Below are 23,987 nucleotides of genomic sequence, written 5' to 3'. Positions count from 1 at the left end.
CGCAACCTCCTACTCCATCCCTCCCCCAACCCCCTCTCCCTTGGTAACCCCAAGTCTGCTCTCTGTGTTTGTGAATCTGTTTCTGTTTTGTAGATAGGTTCATTTGTGTCATATTTTAGATTCCACATATAAGTGATGTCATGCTAATTTTCTCTATCATTCCAGTTTTAGTATATGTACTGCTGAAGTGAGCACACAGGTCATTTTAATGTTTACTCTTCTTTGATTTGTCCTCCTCTCTTCTCTGATCCATGTTCCACGTAGGAATGGTCTCTAAATGGAGTAAATGTGTTTGATGTTGAGAAGGATCCCCACTGCGATCCTGTCTCAGGTGTCAGACTCCTGGGACCCACACTGGCCGGTGGACCCCGAGGAGCGGTTGTCCTGTGTCCCAGGCAGTCCTTCACCTGCTCTTGGCCTTGCGGCCAAGCAGTGCCCCCTGAATAGTGGAAAAGTGCGGAACCACATTTTAAAGTGTTGTGTTATCTTTTTTTAATGATCATGAGGATCATGTGTGTTCATTATGGACATTTGGGACAGTGACATAAAGAAGAAGCTAAGGAAACCTGGAATCTTGATGCCTGGAGATCAGCCCTGTTGATGTTGTGGCAGGTGGGGGTCGTGAGCACGAGTGATCTGGGGCTCTGTCAGTGTGATGCATGGGCTGGCTATGCAGTCCAAGTCCTGGGCTGTCCCTCTGTGCCTCGGTTCCCGCCTCTCAAGGTCAGTTGGACAAGGGCCTGGCCCAGAGTGAGTACTGATTGTCACTGGTTTCAGCACATGAGCCATTGACTAAGTACAGTGTACTTGGGGGTTCTGAGTGTCCTCCTGTCATTTAATATTATTTTGGGTGGCAGTGTGAGTTGCATTGAATGGTTCTGTTGTATTTAATTACCTCCCATTCCCCCTCCCCGTTATAGCAGGGCTTTATTTCTGCTGTTACAAACCATGGTCGCAGCAGTGTGGCTCTCGTGACAACTTGGGGACACTCCCCGGGAGGCCCAGGCACACAGGATCAGGTCCGTCTGACTGCAGAGCTGCCCTCACCACTTTGTTACCCACTCCTCCTGAGTCCCATGGTGAGTGGCTTGAGCATAGACCAGCGCCTGCCTGCACCGTCTCCTCAGGACAAGTGCCTGGCAGTGGACTTGCTAGTTCAGGGTCAGCTTGTAGGCGTTCTGCCCACAGCTCTGTGGATGGGTCAAGGTGGGTCATGGCCACATGGCCTGCTGCATCAACATGCACGTCTGGGGATTTCGTTGAAAGTCAGGTTCTGTCCATGTGATCTTCAGAAATGGCTCTCTTGTCCTTATTTTCAACATTCACATTTTTTCAACTTTCTTCATCTGCTGTTTCTCCTCTTTTTAGGTTGGGATGTTCGTATGATATATGTGAACTCCTTACGTGTATTTGCCATCCCATCTTTATCCATTATACCACATTTACGTCATTTGTTATTTGCTTTAAAAGTTTCTTAAGTGTATTGATCTACTGAGGTTTGAGATGCTTTATGCAGGAATATTTGCTAATCACTTCTTTTGAGCAGGTGATGTGGCAGGAACTGCCCTGTACACCGAGGGGATAGGGCACAATCAGATGGAAGAGTAGGTGCTTCTTGTTTGCCTCAGTCTTGCTTTGTGACTGTATCAAGCATTTCAGAAGGTCCTGCCCTCAGGCAAGACTTTGCCGGCTAAAACAGTAACTTCATTCTGTCTTGCCGTTGTGTTTCTCTTGTGAGGAGAGTGCTTATCTTGGCTAAATATGCATCACAGTAATGGCTGTACCCACTTAGCCTGGACTGTGGGCTTCACATGTGCTGGGAACTTGTGTTTTCAGAGCATCTGGTGAGAGAGCGTCTGTTCCTGGCTTCTCGACAGCTGAGCCTTGGCTCTCAGCCACAGCACCGTGGGCAGTGGTGGCGGGGATCTTATTCACAGGGAGGATGCGTGGGAGGGCTCTTGGACCAGCACAGCCATGTGACTTTCTGTGGAAAGGGAGAGGGCTTCATGGGTGCTCCCACTGTGGCAGGTGAGTGTGCTTCAGGCACCTGGGGGAGAGTGTAACCAGGGGCCCATCCCAAACCGCACAGGATGCTGCTAAGATCCCGTTCCGTTATGCGCTGTGGAGACGAGCCCTGGCTGGGGTCTCCCAGTGTCTGTGGGGTGGGGGTCCCTCACCCTCCAAGGAAGGCCAGCACGCAAGTCTGAGTGGTTGGTGCTGTGGCTGGCAGTGCTGCCCACAGGTCAGCTAAGGGCCTGTGGGACAGTTTTTCAGATGTCCTGTGGGAACCGACAACTACGTGTCTGTGGAACCAGATTTTCTGTCCGTCATTGCCTCTCCCCCAGCAAATTCAACATATTTTTTTCTGAGCAAGTTGGACTGCATTCTTCAGGAAGGTATGATGGCTGTTTGTACTGGTGGATGAAGTAGAAGTTCTGTGGTGATGGCCACACCTGCTCCCGGGAAACTGGTACTTTCCTGGGCTCAGACTCTGGGCAGGCAGGTTCGTGGTCTGAGTGTTGGCTCCCCAGACAGCGCCATCATGTGCCGAGGCTCAGAGGCATCTCGGGAGACTCAGCCAAGTGTATCCCGGGAGATGTTATTCTAGTGCGTGTTGGGAGATTTGGCCTAGTGCATCCTGGGAGATATCATTCTAGTGCATCTCAGGAGACATGGCCCAGTGATCCTGGGAGACTTGGCCCCATGCAGTGATATTCCTTATGTGATGAGTTTGTTTTTAAATTAGTATAATTCATTACTTATCAAAACACATAACTTCTGTGCTGGCTGTGTGATGATTTTTTTGTGGATGCTGAAAAGTACACTGGGTTCCTCCTGACCTCTGGAGATGTGCATCTGTAAGCCTTGCAGTGGGGACTTGGTGCTCTGAGGGTTAAGTCGTTTCTCTCACCTGGAGGCTGCTTTGTCCTTAGGCGATTGTTGGCGTTAGACAAATGACATGCTGTCTAGAGAGAAGGGTATTTAAATTACATTGCTGGACTCTGGGTTGCCAAAAGGAAGCCCTCTGGGGAATCTTATATATTTGACATGTATTTGCAGTGTGTAATTGGAACCGTGAGAAAGCTCTTTGTTCAGTGCTATTGAAGAGTTTTCCGTATTTTAAACCTGTTGGATCTGGAAAGAGTTGTTAGTTTTTGAATTTTTTTCTCTGATAATGACTTCTTATAAAAGTTTAGGGCAAAGACTATTTCTACTTCATATACCACCTCCTTCCGCAAAGCTCTGTGATTGCTCAGTACCCTGCATGGACTGGAGCTGGTCTGTCTCTTGTCTTCCTGTCCCTGGATATCAGAGCTGGAACCCCAGAGCATCCTTTCGCACAGGAGAGGCTGGTGAAGGCCTGAGAGGTCGGGGGCAGCCGTGGGCCTTGCCCAGGAGCAGCAGAAGCAGGCCCGACCCCGTCCTTCTACCCCCGGGGCACGGTACTTACTACCACCTTGGGATGAATTGGAGCCGAGAGCCCCACTTTCCAGTTTTCTTGTTGAAGAAATCCATCATCTTGCTTTCTCTCCTTCCGAGCTATTTTCCTTCATGAAAATCAAATTCCTTTCCAGTGACTGTGAGGCAGGTGTCCCACCGTTGCTGCCAGTGGCTGCGTAGTCCCCTCTCTCAGACCCCAGTCCAGCAGCGAGGCCTGTGTTTGTTGCTGGCAGCACTTCTTCACCTGCACTTGGATGTCAGCCACTGATGTTTGTGGCAGGTGTTATAAATGGGTCACTGGAGCTTTCGAGAGAAAGATTTTGAAACTGCCCGTGCCAAGGACTGGGGTGGAACTTGCCAGGGAGGCTTTGCCAGGCAGCTGCAGCAGCATGGCCACGTGGGTGGGCAGGGCTGGCAGTGAGACCCTGAGGCCCAGGCGGGCTTGGGTCTCTACTTCTCTGACCTAGCTCGGCGGGAGGATGCAGGAGGACACAGGGAAGTCCAGCGCCTTCATGTCGTTGGAGGGCCAGGCAGCTAACCAAGGACATCACATGCATATGTATGGGTGCCAGGGACCAAAGTTGGGGTTTGTGGGGGCCACCTTGCCACACCGAACTCAGAGCCCATGTTTCCCACCGGTCTTTTCTCTCTCAAGTAGGGTTGAGCCCGAGTGCAGCATACGGCTCCCACTGCCCTCTCACAAACTGACCTTCTTCCGTTCCTTGAGACAGAGAAGCGGATGGGCCGGGGAGCAGAGCCAGGGAGTCTGCGGAGCGGGTGAAGACTGGCGCCCGGAGCCACACACGGGTGGTGGGTGCGCAGGTCCCGACCCTTGAGACAGAGAAGTGGGCCAGATGAGCCTATGGTTGGACCTCCTAGTCTGCCAGTTTTCCCACCAATAAGTGCCAGTCAGCCATGAGGGGGTCTCTTGTGCTGAGGCAGACGTCTGTTAGTGGGTACAGATGACAGTGCGTGTCCTTTTCCTCGTGACTGGTCGACCTCACGAGCCATCTCACAATTACCTGGGGTCAGGCTCCCCCAGCCACTCAGGGGCCTCGGAGGCAAGCAGGTCGAGGGCGGGGCCGTGTCCCTGTGGAGGTGGACTTCTCCCTGGGGGCCCTGAGCATTTCTCAGTGTAGTAGTTGAGTGCGACGTCCACCTGAAGTAGAAGTGAACAGTACTGACCGCTGTCATTCATAGTTGTCTATTTTGAAATTGATTTTGTCCAATGGACGGATAAATTGGGACTCAGCAGTTAGCATCCAGATTTCCTTCAGGCTATAGAGTTGCTGAACGGTCTTCCCCAGAAGTGTCTGGGCAGCTGGGTAAAGTGGCGGTTTTAGAGAATCTGGGGCGGCAGTGACAGCGAGTTTATGCGATGCTTCCCCTCAAGGTGCCACAGCCTGTTAGTTTTGACATGCATTGGGCCATGAATGGGCTACCCTCTTAACACAGAGAGTGAATATGAACAACACTAGAAAACTAGGAGTAATTCCAGGTAAACTAGAACTTTTCCAGGTAAGACAAATGAAGACCAATTTGAAGCATTACAGATTTGATTTAGTTCAAGTTTGGATAATAATTTTAAAATCGCTAATTAGATTTAACTACTTTATCTGAAACAGTTGTGGTAGTGTCCTCTGGTTTGGTTTGGCATTTATACATGCTCCGTGAGTCTTTTTATTTTTTATTTTATTTTATTGAAGTATAGTTGATTTACAATGTCATGTTAGTTTCAGGTGTACAGCCCAGTGATTCAGATATATATATCTATATAATATATATATATTCTTTTTCAGATTCTTTTCCCCTAGAAGTTATTACAAAATATTGGGTATAGTTCCCTGTGCTATATGGTAGGACCTTGTTGGTTATCTATTTTATATATAGTAGTGTGTATATGTTAATCCCAAACTCCTAATTTATCCCTCCCCCCTTTCCCCTTTGGTAACCATAAGTTTGTTTTCTATGTCTGTGGGTCTATTTCTGTTTTGTAAATAAGTTCATTTGTACTGTTTTTCAGATTCCACATATAAGTGATATCATATGATATTTGTCTTTCTATGTCTGACTTACTTCACTTAATATGATAATCTCTAGGTCCATCCATGTTGCTGCCAGTGGCATTATTGCATTCTTTTTTATGACTGAGTAATATTCCATTGTGTATATGTACACTACATCTTCTTTATTCATTCATCTGTTGTCAGACATTAAGATGGCTTCTGTGTCCTGGCTGTTACAAATAGTGCTTCAGTGAACATTGGGTATACATGCTCCGTGAGCCTTAACCGTATGCTTCAGTTTTAGGCGGTAGACAAAGAGGGACAGGTACTCTTTCAGAAAGCTGAGCTTAGTTCCTGGTGTGCTGACTGGTGGAGGCAGACCCTTGTTAGCTTCAGTGGCTCCTGCTCAGGGAAGTTTGCCTGGTGCTCCCAGGGTATGATGCCAGGCAGAGAGGGCTCCGGGGGCTTTGCAGGTGGGAGGGGTGGCATGCATCTGGCTGTGGCCAAGAGAGATGCGAGGCCAGTGGGGAGTTGGTGTAGTGGCCCTGGGGCACTCACGAGAGGGAGCCATGGGTAGCTTGGGCTCTGCTCTGCTGAGGTGAATCACTAGGCTGACCAGAGGCTGAGGCTGGTAGTGGTCCAACAGTGATGGAGGGGCTGGGCAGGGAGATGCTGGACCAGAGTGAAGGGGTCCTCTGCAGAGGTGTGGCTGCTAGGGGCGGGGCAGGCCTTGACTGGACACAGGGAAGCAAGGAGGGGCAGCCCTGGGATGACCACTGTGCCCTGAACTGTGCCCCAGAGGGGCATGGGCCACTGGCTGACATAGGATGTGTGGGCGAGATGGGCTTTGTTTCAGACGTTGTGGAATTTGAGGGGCCTTTGCATATCCCATGTGGGGTGTCGTACTGCCATTGGGTTGAAGACATGAGAACTTGGCAAGAGAGTGGCCCCATGTTTGGAATCCTCAGCGTGCACAGAGGAGGGATAAGGCCAGCTCCAGGCGTGAGTGACCTTGGTGTCCACAGTGTGGGTGCCCCGCCAGAACTTTGAGTGCAGGTGCCCTTGCGGCGCTGTTAATATTGAGGAAACATGTTCTTGAGTTCCTCAGTCCTGGTTGAGATGCATGTAACTGATGACACAATGTCTTTGAGATTTTTATTTTGGAGTACATTTATCTTGTGTAATTTTAAGTAAATTTATGTGAACATTTACAAATCTTATTAAAAGTAATCATCATATGTATACAAAATAAATGGTACAGAATCAAATCTATTTTTTGTTGCTCTCTATGGAGAATCAAAAGTCCTTAGATGCAAAAGGCAGAGGGGACATTTGTATATAATATTCATAGTTCTGCCATTGTTTCTTTTGATTTTTTGCCTAAGACTGTTTCTAGGTACATTTCTTTGGAAGATAATTTCTGTGATGATAGTTGCATGTGCAAATAATTGGTGCTTCATTTTTCTTAAATCCGTACCTTGAGTGTCTTTTCTCAGACTGCAGATTACAGTAGAGAGAGAAGATAGAGAAGAGAGAAGTGAGGTGCCCAGACCCAGGGGAGATCCCAGTCCAGATGTGCCTGAGAGGGTGGGGCTGCCGCAGGGAGGGCTGTCCCCTCTGGCTGTGCCTTTGGTCACTTGGTGCATTTTATGACCCTATCTGTTTCACCGCTGGCTCTCCGGCTTTTCTTTGTTCGCTTTGTTCAGTGGTTGATCTCCTGTGCTGTCTCCTGTGCTGTCTTGTGCGTCGACCTTCACACGCTCACACCAGTTCATGCACGTGAGAATCGTGCACGAGTTGTCTGGCACCACCTGCCCCACATGGGACGCTACCATGTTCCAGTTCTACCCTGGACATCTCTCGCCATGTCTGCAACGTGTGGCCTGAGGGGTGGTGCTGCTGGGACAGGGAGACTCTGGCCGTGTGCACAGATAGAAGAATGTGCTCCCACGCTGGCCTCCCCGGGGGCGTGGGCTCTGTACCTGCCCGTCCACTGTTGTGCTCGGCGGCCCAGTGTTGGATGGTGATCCACGGAAGCGATTCTGCCCTGGTGCCCGGGAGCTGGGATGTGCGGCCACGCCATCTTCTCAGAACAGATACTCATTTTCACTTCTAATACTTCTCTAAACACCGTGGGAGCTGTTTAGTGTGCTTTATGGCAGCATCGTTGTCTGTTTTGGATCAGTAGATTGAACTGATGTTCAATCTTCACAGAATTTCATTGAGTGTGATTTAAAAAAATTAATACTCTACCTTTGAATTGTTAGTTAAAATTTTTCTGAAGGTTATTTCTATTACATTTTACTATTATAATCATTTTAAGAGACTTTAAAAAATTGTTCATTTATAAAATTAATTCAGTACCTTTATACTTTTAAAACCCTATGCATGAGTGTTATATATTTTCTTTTTAAGTACATGTCTCTAATAAGCAAACCTTTCCCAAGTACTTGAAATACATGAATCTGATAAATTTAATAGGTAAATACAGTACAATTTCAGCTCCCTTAAACATTACAGTGCTTTTACCATGTGTCTTAAATTCTCTCTTTATATCAGAAATTACATGTGCACTATTAAAAACTCAGTGAGAGGGCTTCCCTGGTGGCGCAGTGGTTGAGAATCTGCCTGCCAATGCAGGGGACACGGGTTCGAGCCCTGGTCTGGGAAGATCCCACATGCCGCGGAGCAACTAGGCCCGTGAGGCACAATTACTGAGCCTGCGCGTCTGGAGCCTGTGCTCCACAACGGGAGAGGCCGCGATAGTGAGAGGCCCACGCACCGCGATGAAGAGTGGCCCCCACTTGCCACAACTAGAGAAAGCCCTCGCACAGAAATGAAGACCCAACACAGCCATAAATAAATAAATAAATAAATAAAAATTAAAAAAAACAAAACAAAACTCAGTAAGACATTTTAAAATGGAACCAGGACAATCTGTATGTACTTCAAATTACTTTAAATATCACAGGTGTTTTAGATAATTAAATGTATCTGGGTTATTCCTGAAGCTAGCACAGAATGACCATGGGCTTGCTTTACTTTGTCATCCTAGTTCTCAGCCCCAAAGCTCGGTGAGGTCACAGATGCCCTCTGAGCAGAGTTAGGACACCTGTGTAACGGGGTCTCCTCCCTCCGAGTGGGGTCTCCTCCCTCCGAGCTTGCTCACCAGCTGGTAACTGCTTTTGGGCAGAACTAGAAGCCCATCTATCGTTCGTGGTCCCCTTGACAGCAAGACTCCGGGGCAGGTGTCCTCTGGGTCAGATGCTCTTTCCTCATCAGAAGGTGTCCCGGGTGATGCTGCTCAGCCTCCTCCTGCTCCCGTGAAATGCCAGCCCCTCCCCTTGCTGCTGGTGGCCTCTGTGTCCCTTTGTGTCTCCTTGGGCCCGGCAGCGTCCCTTTGGTGGGCCCCACAGGCATGTCCGTGCCGTTCTCTAGGAGTTTTGGGGCAACTTTTAAGAAACGTTTTCACCTGAGTTGAGCTGGTAGACTTGTGTTTTCCTTGCAGATGCCCTTTCTGAGCAGGTCGTGAGTTTCAGGGTGACTTTGGGTGGGGGACCATGTGTGTTGCTCACACCTGCCTCTCCGGGGCTGAGGTGCCAGCAGGGTTGTGGTACAGTAGGTGCAGCGTCTGTGGAGCTGAGTGCTGCTTTGGGCCGCCTCACGGTCTCTGTCTCCCATGTGCAGTTGTCACCGTGATCCTGAAGGCGCTGACATACGAGGAGAAGCGGGGCGCCTGCAGCGTGGGCTCCAACGTCAGGGACGCCGCCTGCTATGTGTGCTGGGCCTTCGCACGGGCCTACGAGCCTCAGGAACTGAAGCCCTTCGTGGCCGCAATCTCAAGGTAAAGCCTGTTAAATGATTTTCCAATCACTATGGAGGAGTGACAGCATTGGCTCGCCTGCTTCACTGTCTGCACCTGTACAGTGAAAACCAGCTCAGCCTCACAAGGTTGGAAAAATACATTTTCCCTGGTTTCCTGGACAGAGCAGTGAGGGCAGCAGGCTGTGCCACCCGCGTGGGCGTGAGCCCTACTTTTAGGATCCTATGTTTGTGCCCGGGAAAATTCAAAACAGATGTGTCCTCAGTATAGTGATGTTGTAAGTTAATTTTTTCCCTGTCTCCTGTTGGATGGAGTCCCTTTGACTTGAAAAAGGAGGTCAGGTCTGTACTTCTGGTTGTTGATTAAGGAGCTGGAGGAGGCGGCCAAGCATGGCGGCAGCCTCTGGGTTAGTCATGGTTGTAACACTGACCTGATGGCTTTTACTAGGAGATGGATTGCAACATTATTCTCAGGTCCTGGAGGCTGCCTGCCACAAAGGAGGTGCCGTGAAAAGAGCGGGAGACCCCCCAGGTCTCAAAGCATCCACACGGCAACTCTGTCCTGACATCCTCCTCCTCTGGTCCGAGCGTCGGGTCCCTCCCACCTTCTGAGCACCAGCAGGGCCTGGGGGAAAGCCGTGGAGGGCGTGGGCCACTCTAGGGTCAGGAGAGGGTCCTCAGGCCTGTTTACTGCTCCGGACACGTGGCCAGGTTGTATCTCTCAATCTTTACCCTCGCGTGAAGGAGGAGCCTGCAGAGCAGCCTGAGGATTCTGATCCCTGCTTAGGGAGATACACTGCTTCCCAGGAAGTTGTAAAGGTGTCTGACTCCTCCTGGTCCTGTCCATCCTTGGGAGGGGAAGGGTGGGGTGGGAGGGCAGTAGGCTTGTGGAGAGACCGTGGCCTGAGGCCTGGCTTCGGAGACCAGGCTGCCTGTGCCTTTGTCCCTTGTTCCTGCCCTCGGGCGTGCGTTCCCCACTCTCCCAGCTCTGCAAACATGAGACTGTTTGCTGTTTAATGCAGCTTCAGGGAAGGCGCTGCCTACTGCTTTCTTGTTCTGCTCCTCAGCTTTTTGGAAGTTGCTTCTGTAACTAGAGAATGAAGGCAAAAAAAGTGTGTTTTGCTCATTGTTTACATCAGCAGTCACAGGATGATGAACCCTTAGATGGGTGCTGTCTCATTCAGTGTCGCGGCTTCCCACTCCTCCAAGGACGCTTGCCTGGAGCTGAGCCAGGCCTGGCTCTGCAAATGCCACGCTGCCTCTGCCAGAAGCAGATGTGTGACTGCTTTGGGGGAATCTGGCTCCCAATGGTCATTCCCATTTCAGAGTTAAATCATCCCGACAAGGCTTCATTTTTCAGTTTAACCTTTGCGGCTGAGAGCTTGGAAGGTTGCAGGAACCTGGGCCCCTGCTTTCTCCAGGGACTCTCTTTGGTTCAGCCCAATGGGAGAAGCATTGCCAAGGGCTGAAGGGTCCTTAGAGGCATTGGGCACAGAGGTGGGCGGCCACCACTCACCATGTCCTCTGCTTCGGGGAGAAGCTTCTCATTGCCCCGTAGGTGAGAACGTCAGAGTCACAAGTCACCAACTTGGAGAGAAATAGTGTGAAGGGTCCTGAGTCCTGCTGTCCCTGCTGGCATACGTGGGCCAGAGAGCAGGGTTCTGTGCAGGCCCTGGGCTTGGGAAGGGAGCCTCTTTCACCCAAAAGCAGATACCATTGCAATGCTAATCTCAGCAGTGGTTTTTATAATGCAGAGTACCAGCCGGTGAGCAGAAGTGCTGGTAAGTGTTAAGCCTGGCCCTTGCTCACGTGGTGTGACTGTCAGTGTGGATTCCCGGCGGCGTAGGCGGCCCTTCACAGACTCCTGTCCAATTTTCCTGGAGGCTGAAGGGGCACCGGCACATCTTACTTCAGGGTGACGCCCTGTTACTCAGAAAAGGAAAGACCCCCTTTGGTGAGAGGGTTACTTCCTGGACTGGCGCCTGTTGGGAGAGGGCTTTGAAGAGACCAGCGACGCCACTGGCTGGAGGCCTGTGCGGCCCACCTGCTGGACGAGGGTGATGCAGGTCTGCTTGCAGCTGAGGGGTGGGCCGAGTCCTACTGTGGGGCCCCTGGGGGAACTGGAATGTGGGGGGGGATGGAGTGCAGGTGGGTGGTCAGGACACCGAGCTTTCTGAGCTGGGACTCATTTTAAATAATGGTACTCAGCACGAGGGACAGATCACAGCTGCATGTACTGGTGGCAGCGTCCGTCCACAGAAACTCATGTGGTTCTTGGGGCCTTTGATCTCCGTGGAGGCTGAATTTCCCTGACGTCTTGGGTACGCCCAAGCAATCACTGATGAGTTTACATACACTGAAACCACCAGCTTGCAGGGGAGCCCAGAGACTCCTGCTTCACAGCCCTACTAATTTCTCCTAATTGACCCTGGAGTTAGTGCCTCATGGAGTTTCTGCTCAGAAAGGCCCCTCTTGTCCCCTTCCCCTGTGCCCATCCCAGGACTGGGTCAGCAAGTGCCTGTTGGAGCCATGCCTGGCAGCTTTCTGAGTCCAGTTTGGCAGGTTCCGAGGGAGCCTGTGCTCCAGCCCTTCCCGGTCCATCTAAGCAGCAGGCCCGGGGGGTGGAGCGGGCAGGCGGGCGGGTTGGGGGGTGAGTCACAGTGCCAGGTGAGTCTGCAGGACGCTGCTGGTGCTCGCTTCCCTGCCCCAGAGTATCGGTTGGGGTGTGTCCTTTGAGATCAGCCTCCCTTGGTTTGTAATAAGTGACCACATTTTAATTGTCAGCTTTTAAGCCCATTCATCGTGGCACATGATAAAATCTTGATATCTTTATACTTCCACAAACTCTTCAGTAGATCCTGCAAAAGTAGACAGTTGAGATCAAACTGTAATTCCGTAAATGAACTAGAAATGGCTGATGAAAAGAATCAGGTGGTGGTGATAATGAGGCTGGACTGGGCTCAGCCCATACAGAGGAAGAGGTCAGAGTGTGGCCGGCCACCGGCTCAGAGAGCCGTGCAGGGAAGGAACGCTCCCCTTCCTAAAGGAACTGTTCCGGCCTGCTCCCCTTCCTAAAGGAACCTGAGGAACTGTTTTTCCACCTCACCTGTGAATATGTGCTTACCCTCTCTGTTTTGTAAATACCAAAAAGGAAGTTTTTAGGTTATTTTAATCATGGTTTGAATTAGTGTTGGTCGATTTTGAAAACCTGTATTTCCTAAGCGTTATATGCAGACACATGAAGAGATGGAATAATTATTTTGTGGATAAGTACATAGAGCTTCCTGAAAAGCCAAGTGTAATTTAGGGAGAAAGAAACACATAAAGTTAAAATGGTAGAGGTTGGTTGTGCATTATCTAGAAAGTACCATCTCACCAGTAATCAAAAGCTAATTTGCAAGAAAAGGAAAAAAGATCCCTGTTGCCAGCATGTGTGTTGGTTGTCACCTTCTAGCGATTTCCTCACCTGAAACTCTTTTGTAAGCCGAGCTCCTGTTGACATCAACCCTGCAGGGCCCCTCCCGCACCAGGGGCAGTGCCCGACTCAGCCTCGCAGAGCGAGCTGGGCGAGCAGGGCAGCGTGGGCAGTGCCTGGGGATTGGCTCGCAGATCTCTTCCTCGAGGGCAAGATTGTCCTGAAAAATCAGGAAATGGCAAGCATTGCTCAAAGCTACGTCTTGTTCCCACTCAGCGTTTCTTGATGGCAGACTTCCAGGGGGAAGATAACCTTTCTGTTTTTCGAGAAAAGTTGTGGCAGTTATTGACCAGAGTGTTCCCCGCATCCACCTGTTAGGTCTCCCCTCAGACTCCATTTTAGCTCCGCTGTGAATGAAAAGCACTTGAAAGATGTCTTGTGTGTTTCACTGTTGTGTCAGCTGGTATGAGCTTTGATTCTTCTGATTTAGGGAAAGAAATTCAGCCACAGGCGCGTCTTGTAATTTATTCCAAAACCAATGTGACTTACAACTTTCAGACAACACGGATGGGTAAGAAATTATTAGTCTGATATTTTAAAAAGTTTTTGACTTTGAAATGACAAGATTACTGTTACTTAAGGTAAAAAGTATATTTTGTATTTTATTGCTACAAAATATTACACAAACTAACAACAGTTGAGTTCCGGGTGAGATCTGCTCTTTGCTGTACCTGCTAAAACCAGGTGCCTGGAGCTCGGAGCAGGTCCAGGCACGCAGCTCCCCTGACTCGGACAAGAAAGCAAGTCCCTTTCTGTTTGACACAGACCATCTTTCTGTGTTGGGAAATCCTGGTGAAGTATTACCTGAATTCTCCCAGTGAAAGCAAACAGCTGAAGATACCTGAGAGTGTTCCAGCCCCAGTGGCTGTGGTCGGTGTGGTCCTTGCTGGCTACAGTCTGGCCCCTGCACCTCTCTCTGAAATTCTAAGTGAAAGCACATGACTCATGCTCAGCCCCATCCTGCTGAGGAAAACTTCACAGCACATGGGACATGGGGGCCCTGGGGGAGCTCTCATGTTTATATTTAACCAATATTGTCATACCTACTTTTATTTGAAACATGCTAGTATTTCTAGATAAGCCAGTTTTGTTCTGAAAGTGTGAAATTGGAGTAATTTTCAAAATTTAGTCCAAATCAGAACAGTATTTAAAACCTGTTGCATTCATAGGTATATACACAGTGGATTTGTTGAATTAACTTGAGTCTATATTTGACTAAGAGCTGTGCTTTTTAAGTGGTTTTGTTATATTTGTCCTACTGTGTTCTGTGAAGTTTGATAAAATATGGATAAAGCAGCCAATATTTGAAGCCATTTACTTGTGAATGCAGAAGCAACCTGATGGAGGCGGTTGGGCCTGTCTCTGGTGCCCCAGGGTCAGGTTCTCAGGCTGTAGCCAACGCAAGCCCTTCGGAAGCTGGCCTTTGGACGAGCCTCACCCTGTGTGTCTGAGTCGGTGGCCTGGCCCTGTGGCCCTTGTGAGCTCGGGGTCTGCTCCTGTGACCACAGGCAGGGTGTGTTCACCGGGATGGAACAGGAGGCTTGCGCCCAGAGGCAGGCCGCTGCGTGCCATTCAGGGGGGTTTCTGCCGGGCTCCCACGACACACTGTCTCTCCAGGAGCCATTGCTGTGTGGCAAGTGACCACAGGGACCGAGCCAAGTGGGCTGGGCCTTGCCACGGGGGCGCGGGAGGCCCACAGACCCACCTCAGGCCGAACACAGAGAAGGGTCTGCAGGAGAATGTAAGCGGTGTCACCTGTGGTGGGGACGCCCGAGCTTGGCCTGGGCCCCGTCACTGCCAGGTAACTATGGGGAGCGTGTGCCGGAAGAGTGAAGTAGATAGAGCCCCTTCCCTGTGGCTGCCGACTGTGGTTCAGGGGAGGGGCTGGAAGGAGGTAACACACACGACAAAGCTGGCAAGGACCCTTCGGCACAGGAGTTCATTAACGTTTTGGCTCAGTCACAGCGTAAACGGACAGACTTGAAGCCATGCTGTCTCCGTTTGGCACCACAGAGCAGGCCCCGCAGGCTGACCTGCACGGCGCGGCGGTGGCACGGAGTGGAACTTGGACTTGGCTCAGTGGTCTCGGCTGCACCAAGGAGCTAGGTTGAAGTTGGCCTCAGCCTGCCCTGGGCAGGGCCAGGGTGTCCACAGCTGGGAGGGCTGGTGGTCAGAGCGGTTCGATGCATAACTTAGTAGTGACCTTACAGGGGTTATGGTGGCCTGTAGGGTTAGGATGGCAGGTGATTTTAAGTTTCTTCTCTATGTTTTTTCTATTCTCTCATTAATCAGTGTTCCATAATTTAAAAATTGTAATTTAGGATAAATAGATTGACAGGAAATTTCAAGAATTCAGTGTAAAATGTGAACTTTTGGTACAGAGGCAGTATAGATACGTCAACATTTTTCTGGTGTCAGATGTTAAAGGAAAGCAGAAATTCTTGGTTAGTATCTTTTCCTAGAATACATATGATGTTATGGAGTTTTTAAAAAGGCTCTTATTGGGACTTCCCTGGTGGCGCAGTGGTTAATAAGACTCTGCGTTCCCAATGCAGGGGGCCTGGGTTCGATCCCTGATTGGGGAGCTAGATTCCACATGCATGCTGCAACTAAGAGTTCGCATGCCATGCAACCTGACAACTAAGGAGCCCGCCTGCCACAGGTAAGACTCAGCACAACCAAATAAATAAATAAATAAATATTAATAAAAAATAAAAAAGGCTGTTACTAATATGCAAATATAATACTTAAATTTCCATCAATGATGAGAATACATTTAGAATAAAACACCAGGGCTTCCCTGGTGGCGCAGTGGTTGAGAATCTGCCTGCCAATGCAGGGGACACGGGTTCGAGCCCTGGTCTGGGAAGATCCCACATGCCGCGGAGCAACTGGGCCCGTGAGCCACAACTACTGAGCCTGAGCCTGAGCGTCTGGAGCCTGTGCTCCGCAACAAGCGAGGCCGCGATTGTGAGAGGCCCGCGCACCGCGATGAAGAGTGGCCCCCACTCGCCGCAACTGGAGAAAGCCCTCACACAGAAACGAAGACCCAACACAGCCAAAAATAAACATAATAAATAAATAATAAATAAAAATGTAAAAAAAAGAATAAAACACCAAACATGTTTTTGTTAAGAACAGTAGTGTGTATATGTTAATCCCAAACTCCTGATTTATCCCTCCCCACCTTTCCCCTTTGGTAACCATAAGTTTGTTTTATATGTCTGTGGGTCTATTTCTCTTTTGTATGTAAGTTCACTAGTATCATTTTTTTTTAGATTGCACATATAAGCAATATCATATATTTGTTTTTAGCTTACTTTGTATGGTAATCTCTAGGTCCATCCATGTTGCTGCAAATGGCATTATACACACTACTGTATATAAAATAAACAGCAAGAACCTACTGTATAGCACAGAGAACTATGCTCAATATTTTTTAATAACCTGTAAAGGAAAAGAATCTGGAAAAGAATAGAGACACACACACACACACACACACATATGTATAACTGAATCACTTCGCTGTACACCTGAAAGTAACACAACATTGTAAATCAACTATATACTTCAATTAAAAAAAAAAAAGAACAGTAGTTGTGTAATTTTTGGTTATTGAAAGATCACAGTAGTAAATGTCTTGATCAGTTTAATGATTTCTAAGATTTTATTAACAAAAGCAATTATGATGTTGAAATGGAATCAATTAATCTTTAACTGGTCCTGCTAAAGTTGATGAATTTCCTTTAGTGTTAAGCCCAGTATTTTTAAAAAATCTCATTTTGGCTGTAGTTTATAATATAATAAAGAGTTGAGAGAGGAAAAGGGAATAATGTTCTGTTAATAGAGTTTTGCTAAAATTAATTTCAGCTTCAACTAGTAAAAGGACCCCAAATACTGATACTAGATCTTTAAAAATCTTCAGATACTTAGTGGCTTTTCAAAAAAACTTTAAATTTTGAACTAACTTTAGGCTTAATGAACAATTGCAAAAATAATAGACTTTCCCATAAAAGCCCTTCACCAGCTTCCCTGAATGTCGACCTCTTACAAAGGGGACCGAGGAATGAGCGTCGTGTGGGGCCAGTGGTTGAACCGCAGCTGCTCTTTGGTGACGTGCCTGCCCTCTTGGTGTCGCATTTGGGGTGCGTCCCAAACTCACTCTGCCAGTTGAGGTCTTTAAAGTGACTGGTCTTTTTTAATAAATAATAAACATTTTGGGGGTACTTTGAGACTATATAACTATCCAGTTTTCACACCCAGCGCCCATCAGGTACTGCGCTAGGCTAGCCATGGTGGTTCTTTCATAGGAAAACATGTCTGCTCTGCTTTTTGCTCCTTTGTTTACTTATGTCAGTGTGGATCATGGGTTATCCTCTAGCACTGTTTGTTATTTTGTTGCTCAGATTGCTCTGCCTTTGGCTGTTGGGAGCAATTTCAGGTTGGTTTCTGTGCGGTGTGTTCCCTGCCCCCACGCGCCTTTGTTTTTAATGGTTTCTCAATTTCTAGCATGACAGGATGCCCCAGGCTTTTCTTTTTCCCTCAACCCAGCCCTGGAGTCGACCACCTCCAGGAGTCTGTGTTCCTCATAGTGGAGAGTAGTATTTAGAATCCAATACCTGGATTCCACTCCCATTCCCACAGTGTATCCTTTGCATCTCCGGCCTGGCCGACTGCGTGGACACCTGCGATTCCAGCCCAGCGCCGGGTCCCCTGGCCTCCTGTGAGCAGTGCTTCTTCATCCTGGCTCCCTCCTCTGCAGCATCCACATGCAGTTGTTTCAGAACTGCTAACCCTCCCCCGTGAGAAACACACGCGCCCCAGAGGAGAGAGTTCCTGTGTGTCCTCCCCGTCCATCGAGTGTAGTGTCTCTGTGTAACGCAGGCACATTTCCTCTGCTGTTGCAGGACCCCACTTCCTATAGTTTCTTTTTAATTTGCATTCAGGAAAGCTCACTCTTTGTCGTGAACAGTTCTGTGGGTTTTGACAGATTTGTAGGGTTGCGTTCCACAACTTCAGTACCAAACAGAATGGCTGTCGGGTGGGAGGGCAGCACCCCTTTCAGGTGATCTCTGTGTGTCTGAATAACGCTTTTTCAAACATTTCCTCTGTGGGCTGATAGGAGATGCAAATTTACAAGTCACACTTAGAAACAGCACTTTGTTCCCACTTTGTTTTCTGTTGTTGCCAAAGCCGACTGGGCACTTGAGTACCTTCTGGTTTGTCCCTGATGGTTGAGGGCGATCACGTAGTGAAGGGAGGTTTCAGTGAAGCTGGGGGACAGTATGAGCCTGGGGGCTTCCTTCTTGCGGAGCTCAGTCGTGGTTTGGCTTGGGGGGGGGGTAGGACTGTTAGAGCTGCTTTCTGTGCTTGCCCACAGTCTCTGGGGAGATGCAGGGCTCATCGCTCCTGCTGGCCTCCTGGGCCCCGCTGGCTGCCCATGCGTTTCTCTGTTTGTACCTGTCATCCTGCCCCGACCCTGCCGTCCTCGTCCTGCCCTGTGAGGCCCGTACACGAGGCCACCCTCCCTGTGACTTCTGCTGGCTTTCATGAAGTCGGGGTTGGCCACCCTCGCTGTCCTATGAGCGTCTCTTTAGCCAAGGCCCCCGAGCCACAGACGGGCTTGTGGGCATGCGGAGGAGGGAGACTATGGGGTCAGCGTCCCAGGTGTCTGTGCGGATTCCCTTTCATTAATCGCCTTCCCTCTTTCTCACAGCGCACTGGTGATTGCTGCCGTGTTTGACCGAGATGTAAACTGCAGGAGAGCAGCCTCTGTAAGTTTTCCTGTCCTGTTCCTTTTCTTGAGGGTGTGGGTGGCTCTGACCTGTGACCGGCTCCCCCGAGAGGCTGTGGTCACTGGCTTGTGAAGCAGGAGGGACGCCCAGGGGATGGGGGCCCATGGAGGGTGGCTCCCACTCCCTCTGGGTCCCAGCCGAGGAGTGGACTATAGCCTGTGGAGGGTGGGTCAGGACGGGTTGCCCCCGTCCAGGTGGGGATGGAGAGGGGGCCTGGAGGGTCCACAGCTCAGGAGTGGGCAAGTGTGCACAGTGGGTGCTGCTGTCTGTTTGACGAGTGAGTGTCTGGCCAGGGGTCAGCATTGCAGCCTCGCCTTCTGGTTGGTGGGGTGACACGGAAGCGCAGCCTCCGTCCTCAGATGCAGGGGCTCCATCAGGTCACAGAGCCCCGTGCTCCCTTGCAGCTCCCGATGGCCTGCCTGCTCTCTGTTCCCTGAAGTACATGGGGTCCTTGAAACTTTCAAGAAAAAGTTTCCCAGGAAAGCTCAGGACCTCATCTGTGTCCTGCAGTTTCTCTTCTTTTGTCTTGAGCATCAGTAGGAAGGCTGGTGATTCTTTGAGAAGTCTTCACGTTTGTGCCCTGATATTTACCCTCAGGCAGTAATTGTAAGACTCATTGAGATACAGTAAGAATCTTTTGTTAAATCTGTACTTAAAAATTACCTTTTGGGGAGTTCCCTGGCGGTCCAGTGGTTAGGACTCCGTGCTTCCACTGTAGGGGGCCCGGGGTTCCGTCCCTGGTCAGGGAACTAAGATCCCGCAAGCAGCGCAGTGTGGCCTAAAAAAAAAATTGCCTTTTATATTTTCTTTTCTGTTTATTGGAACCTAAGAGCTAATTTTGGGAAGCAGTAATAAAATCGAAGCACCGATACTTTTTACCCTGGGGAAGAGGTGGAATAAAACAACAGAAATAATTTTTTTTTCAAATTAAAATTAAAATCCTTTAAAATCAGCAGAAATTCTTTGCATTAAACACCACCTAAGTGACCCCTGCTTACCTAGTGGTGCAAGGCTAAGGCAGTGAAAGGTGCTTTTGTTTGAAGCTCATTTGAAAATGTCAGGACAAGTCCCTAATTATTGGGGATGAAATTTCTCTCACCGCAAAGCTGCTTCCTCGTGAAGACGTATTTCGTCCTTTTTGGCTCCTGTTTGTGCTCACGTTTTGTGCTCTCCTTGGGAGCCCGCCCAGCAACCTCAGGCCTCTTTCCCCAGCACCCAGAGGTGGGGGCTCAGTGAGGGTGGTGAGCTGTCCTCTCTCTCCGTCCTGTGCCCTGGGGGCACCACCTCTCCAGGCTGTCAGGTGCCGGAAGGCTCTCACCACCACCAGCAGCCCTGGGAGGATGGCCTTCCCGTCATACTTGGGTGTCGCGGAGGGTGACAACTGGAGGCCCACCCGGTTAATCACGGTGAATATATTTATGAATTTGTGAAAAGATGTCCCATTAAGTGGTTGTTCAATGCTAGTTGTTGTACATGTTAGAAAGTGCCCAGCAGGCCCCCAAATGTGTCTCCCCAGCGGCCACCGGTTTCTGGCGGCAGGTTCAGGAGGACAGAATGGGGCCAGCGAGCCACACTTCTCTTGACATTAGATGTCCTTGAAGCCTGGGTGTAGCTACGAGTCCCAGTCTTTCTCGTTGGACGTCGAATTGGATGTTTAGTACTAAACCCCGTATTATTTATTGATGTGATATACGTGGACTCACATGGTGTGACCTTCGGGACTGCCTTTCCTGCAGCACGATTCCCGGGGTCCATCCAGGCTGTGGCAGTACTGTCAACCCCTCCTTCCTGCCATTCCCTGGCCGAGTCACGTCCCCTGGCCAGCTGTGCCACAGCTGCCTGAATTGTTCATGTATTGTAGGGCCTCTCGGTTGTTTCTGGTTTGGGACTATTAAGAATTAGGCTGCTGTAAACATTCATGGACAGGTTTTTGTGTGAACACAATTTCTATTTCTCTGGGATAAATGCCAAGAATACAATTTTGGGGTCATATGGTAGTTGCATGGTTAGTTCTGTAAGAAAGGGCCCTGCTGTTTTCCAGAGGGGCTGCACCGTTGTACCTTCCCTCCATCATTCTGTCAGTGATCAGTTTTTCTATGGCCTCACCAGCATTTGGTGTTGTCATTAATTTTGCGCTAGTTACTCTGAGTAGGTGTGTGGTGATACCTCACTGTGGCTTTAACTTGCATTTCTCTGATGGCGATGCTAGTGATGTTGCGCAAGTTTCATGTGATGTTTCCCACCTGTATCCTCTTTGGTGACGTGTCTGCTTAAGTTGTTGGGGAGGGGGAAATTCCTCCCCCCACACCAGTCCTTCTTGGTGGGTTTTGGCTGGTCTAGTAATGAAATTGACACAAGACAGATTAACAGGAGAAAAAGAAACAAGGTAATTCGTATACACGGAGGTCTCATAAAAATAGGACCCACAAAGTGACCAAAGCAGGCTGTTTCTATATCATTTTCAGACAAAGAAACGGTTATTTGTGAAGATTTAACAAAGGGGCTCATGAAGAAGTGACAAGGTTTATTTCCCTAACTGGTGATGAGGACGCTTTCTCTCCTCCTGGAATGGGGAGGGTACCTTCACATGGGAGATCTATTCCTGCTTTTACAGTCAGAGTGTTTTTAATATCATTTTTCTCCTACTGGCCGTTTCTCAAGTAACTTTAATTCAAAATATCAATATGTGGCTTGGGTGGCCTGCCCTGAGCCCCAGCAAAGTCTTCTGCCCCTTTTTTCACGGGGTTGTTTGTTTTTATTGTTGAGTTTAGGAGTCTTTTCTTTCTTGGGCGAGTGGTTTGTAGGTTCTTCCTTCCAGTCTGTGGGTTGTCTGTTCATCCTCTTTACAAGGTCTTTCACAAGAACAAGAGTTTTTTAATTCTGATGAGATCCAACCTACCAGTTTTTTCTTTTATGGGTCATGTTTCTGGTGTCAAGCCTGAGAATCTGAGAATTCGTTGCTTAGCTCTCGATCCTAAAGGTTTTCTCTGTTCTGTCCCATCGATCTGTGTCTGTCTTTTTGTCTGGGTTACCATGGCTCTCTAGTAACCCTAATACTGGGTAGAGCCATTCCTCCCATTTCTTTTTTTTTCAACATTGTGTCACCATTTTAGGACTTGTGCTTTTTCATGTAAATCTCGTATTATTTTTTACCTTTTAAATGATGTCACCAGAATAGTAAATGTGTTCCTAAATATTGCATGTTACGTAAATTGGCATTGTATCTTTTTTCCATTGCCTTTTGGTTGGTTTCATTTTTGCTTTTAAATTTTCTTTAATGAATTTATTGCAAAAGGTGCAAAATGGTACATAGCAAAAGTCGAGTCTCCTTGCTCCCAGTGTGAAAGCTGCACGAGGGCCCCTGGGGAAGTGCCAGTCCAGCTGTGCCTCCCAGGGCCACCAAGTGCGAGGTCTTAGAGACGACCAAGTTTCTGGTTTTCTCTGTAACCTGCCAGAGGTGTCGGGTGCACATTTAAACATCACGTGGGGGTCTTTGTGTTCCGTTGTCTTGATTCCTTGTGCACAACTGCATGTGCTCCTCCCAGCGCCCCACAGGGGATGATGAAGTTGTAGCTGAAATGAAAGTCCTAGAGGTTACGACCTCACTTCCAGGAAGCTCCTCCCGCCCCAGGCATTGGGGCTGCGTCTGCAGGCAGGGTCACCCCTCCCAAGTGCTCCCTGAAGCCACCAGCCACCTGACCTCTGCCCTCTGACCTGTCTCTCTGGTGGGTGGCGCGTGGCGATGAGGTTGCATTGTGCGCAGCTGCATGCCTTGGGCATTTGCTAGCTGGTGGCAAGAAGGTCCACCTAAGGATGCCTCATTCTGAGGTAATGTTCTGACCTTCTGAACAGTCCGGCTCTGGGCCTGTGAGCAGGACGTGGAGCGTGTCCGTGGCAGGTGCTGGGGGGGAGACCGGCACTCAGCGTCACCGTCCTGTGGGCGGTCATCACACATCCCCAGGAAAATGATTTGTGTTTTGGGCTTTTAGTTAACCAAATAGATATGACTCTATTCTTATTTTTGTATCTAAGGCCTTGAATTAGGCTTTGGTGTGAAGCTCAGCATTGGCCGCTAAGCTGATTTTATAAACTTGAATTCTTAAATCATGGTTTTAAAGCACACCAGGATGTAAAAACAGAGAGATAAACCACCCTTGAGGCTCTGAGTGGCCAGCAGTGAGGACCTTTATTTAGAAAACAGTCATGGCTCATTTGTCTTGCACTGGGTTTGCTGTGTGTCCATCACTCACGTCCAGCGAGGACACACCTAACTCACCGCTGTGTTTGTGCTTCTCTTCCTAGGCTGCTTTCCAGGAGAACGTGGGAAGACAGGTATGGCTATTTTCAAAAATCTTCATTCCTAAAACTTCCTGTAGATGTAGAAGTAGAAATAGTAAAGCTACAAATGTGGGTAAAGAATTTACCTAGAATAAGCTAGTACTTCACACTGTGACTTCCGGTTGCAGATTCACTCATAACGTGACTCAGATGAGTATTGACACAAGTTTTAAACAATGAGTTGTTGTTTTACAGGAAACTTGAATGTGTAAGTAATTTTCACACACGTCAGAAATCAGTGCCTTGTGCATTGCCGGGAGCCTTCTGATGTCAGCAGTTGCCCGTGGGCGCTGGAGGGGTGTGGGCAGAGGAGCCTGGCAGGGCGGGGGCAGAGACGTGACCCCTGCCTGTCCCACGTGTGGAAGGAGCCAGCTTCCGCCTGCCAGCCGCCCTATGGCCCCTCCTGACTTGACGTCGTGCCCCCGGCCCTGTACCTCTTATTACGGTCAGCCTGGGCTGGGAGGTGTGGCCTTTATCCCCAAGTCATTCATACTGTGTGTGACAGTGACCACCCTGGGACACGTGGCCAGTCTGGCAGCAAATGGGCCGTCTCAAGGGTCAGTTTCCCATGGCCAGGGAGCCCAGGAGAGAGGTCTGAGCTATGCTCAGAAGGGCGCCAGGAGAGAGATCTGGACGGTGATCCCCTCCTCCAGCCCAGAGAGGTGAGTGCGTTGTGGGCCTGGGGATCAGCAGGTGATACTGGGGACAAGCGGTGACGGGCCTTGAGGGGCAGAGGTCAGGCTGCAGGACCGAGGGGAGCCCACGCAGAGTGGCTGCTCAGCAGGTGGGAGGACAGGAGAGGTGGGCGTGCACAAGAGGGAAGGCTTGGACAAACACGGGATTCCAAGACTCCTGCCTGGACATCTGCGAGAAAGCGTGCGTGCAGGGACTGTCCCCTTGGATGCCCTCGAGTCTGTCAGGGTTCCCACAGCGGGGCCGGCCTTGCTGTTGAACCGGGGCCTGCATTCCCAGCGCTGGGTCCGCTTGCCCTTCCTGGGCCGCCAAAGGCCAGGGAGAGGGGGTGATGCTGCAGCTGTGGCTTCCACGGGGGTCACGTTTGGGGCACGGTGGGAAGTTCTCCCGGAAGTGTGGGCTGCTGGGCGAGGCGCC

The 23,987-nt window shown here is 49.5% G+C and overlaps 1 protein-coding gene across 1 annotated transcript in view; it reads left to right on the top strand.

Moving 5' to 3' along the window:
- The window catches only part of TBCD (tubulin folding cofactor D), a 175,908-nt gene that overhangs the window by 90,897 nt on the left and 61,024 nt on the right, over positions 1-23,987 (top strand). Inside the window, exons 14-16 of the mRNA XM_007185929.2 lie at positions 9,135-9,291; positions 18,461-18,518; positions 22,842-22,871. Coding sequence (XP_007185991.2) covers positions 9,135-9,291; positions 18,461-18,518; positions 22,842-22,871 — 245 coding nt within the window. The remainder of the gene's footprint in view (positions 1-9,134; positions 9,292-18,460; positions 18,519-22,841; positions 22,872-23,987) is intronic.

Source organism: Balaenoptera acutorostrata, chromosome 20 (genome assembly GCF_949987535.1).
Source record: "Balaenoptera acutorostrata chromosome 20, mBalAcu1.1, whole genome shotgun sequence".
NCBI lineage: Eukaryota > Metazoa > Chordata > Mammalia > Artiodactyla > Balaenopteridae > Balaenoptera > Balaenoptera acutorostrata.
The sequence above is the reverse complement of the archived record's forward strand: the minus strand, read 5'-3'. Positions and strand labels throughout refer to the sequence as shown.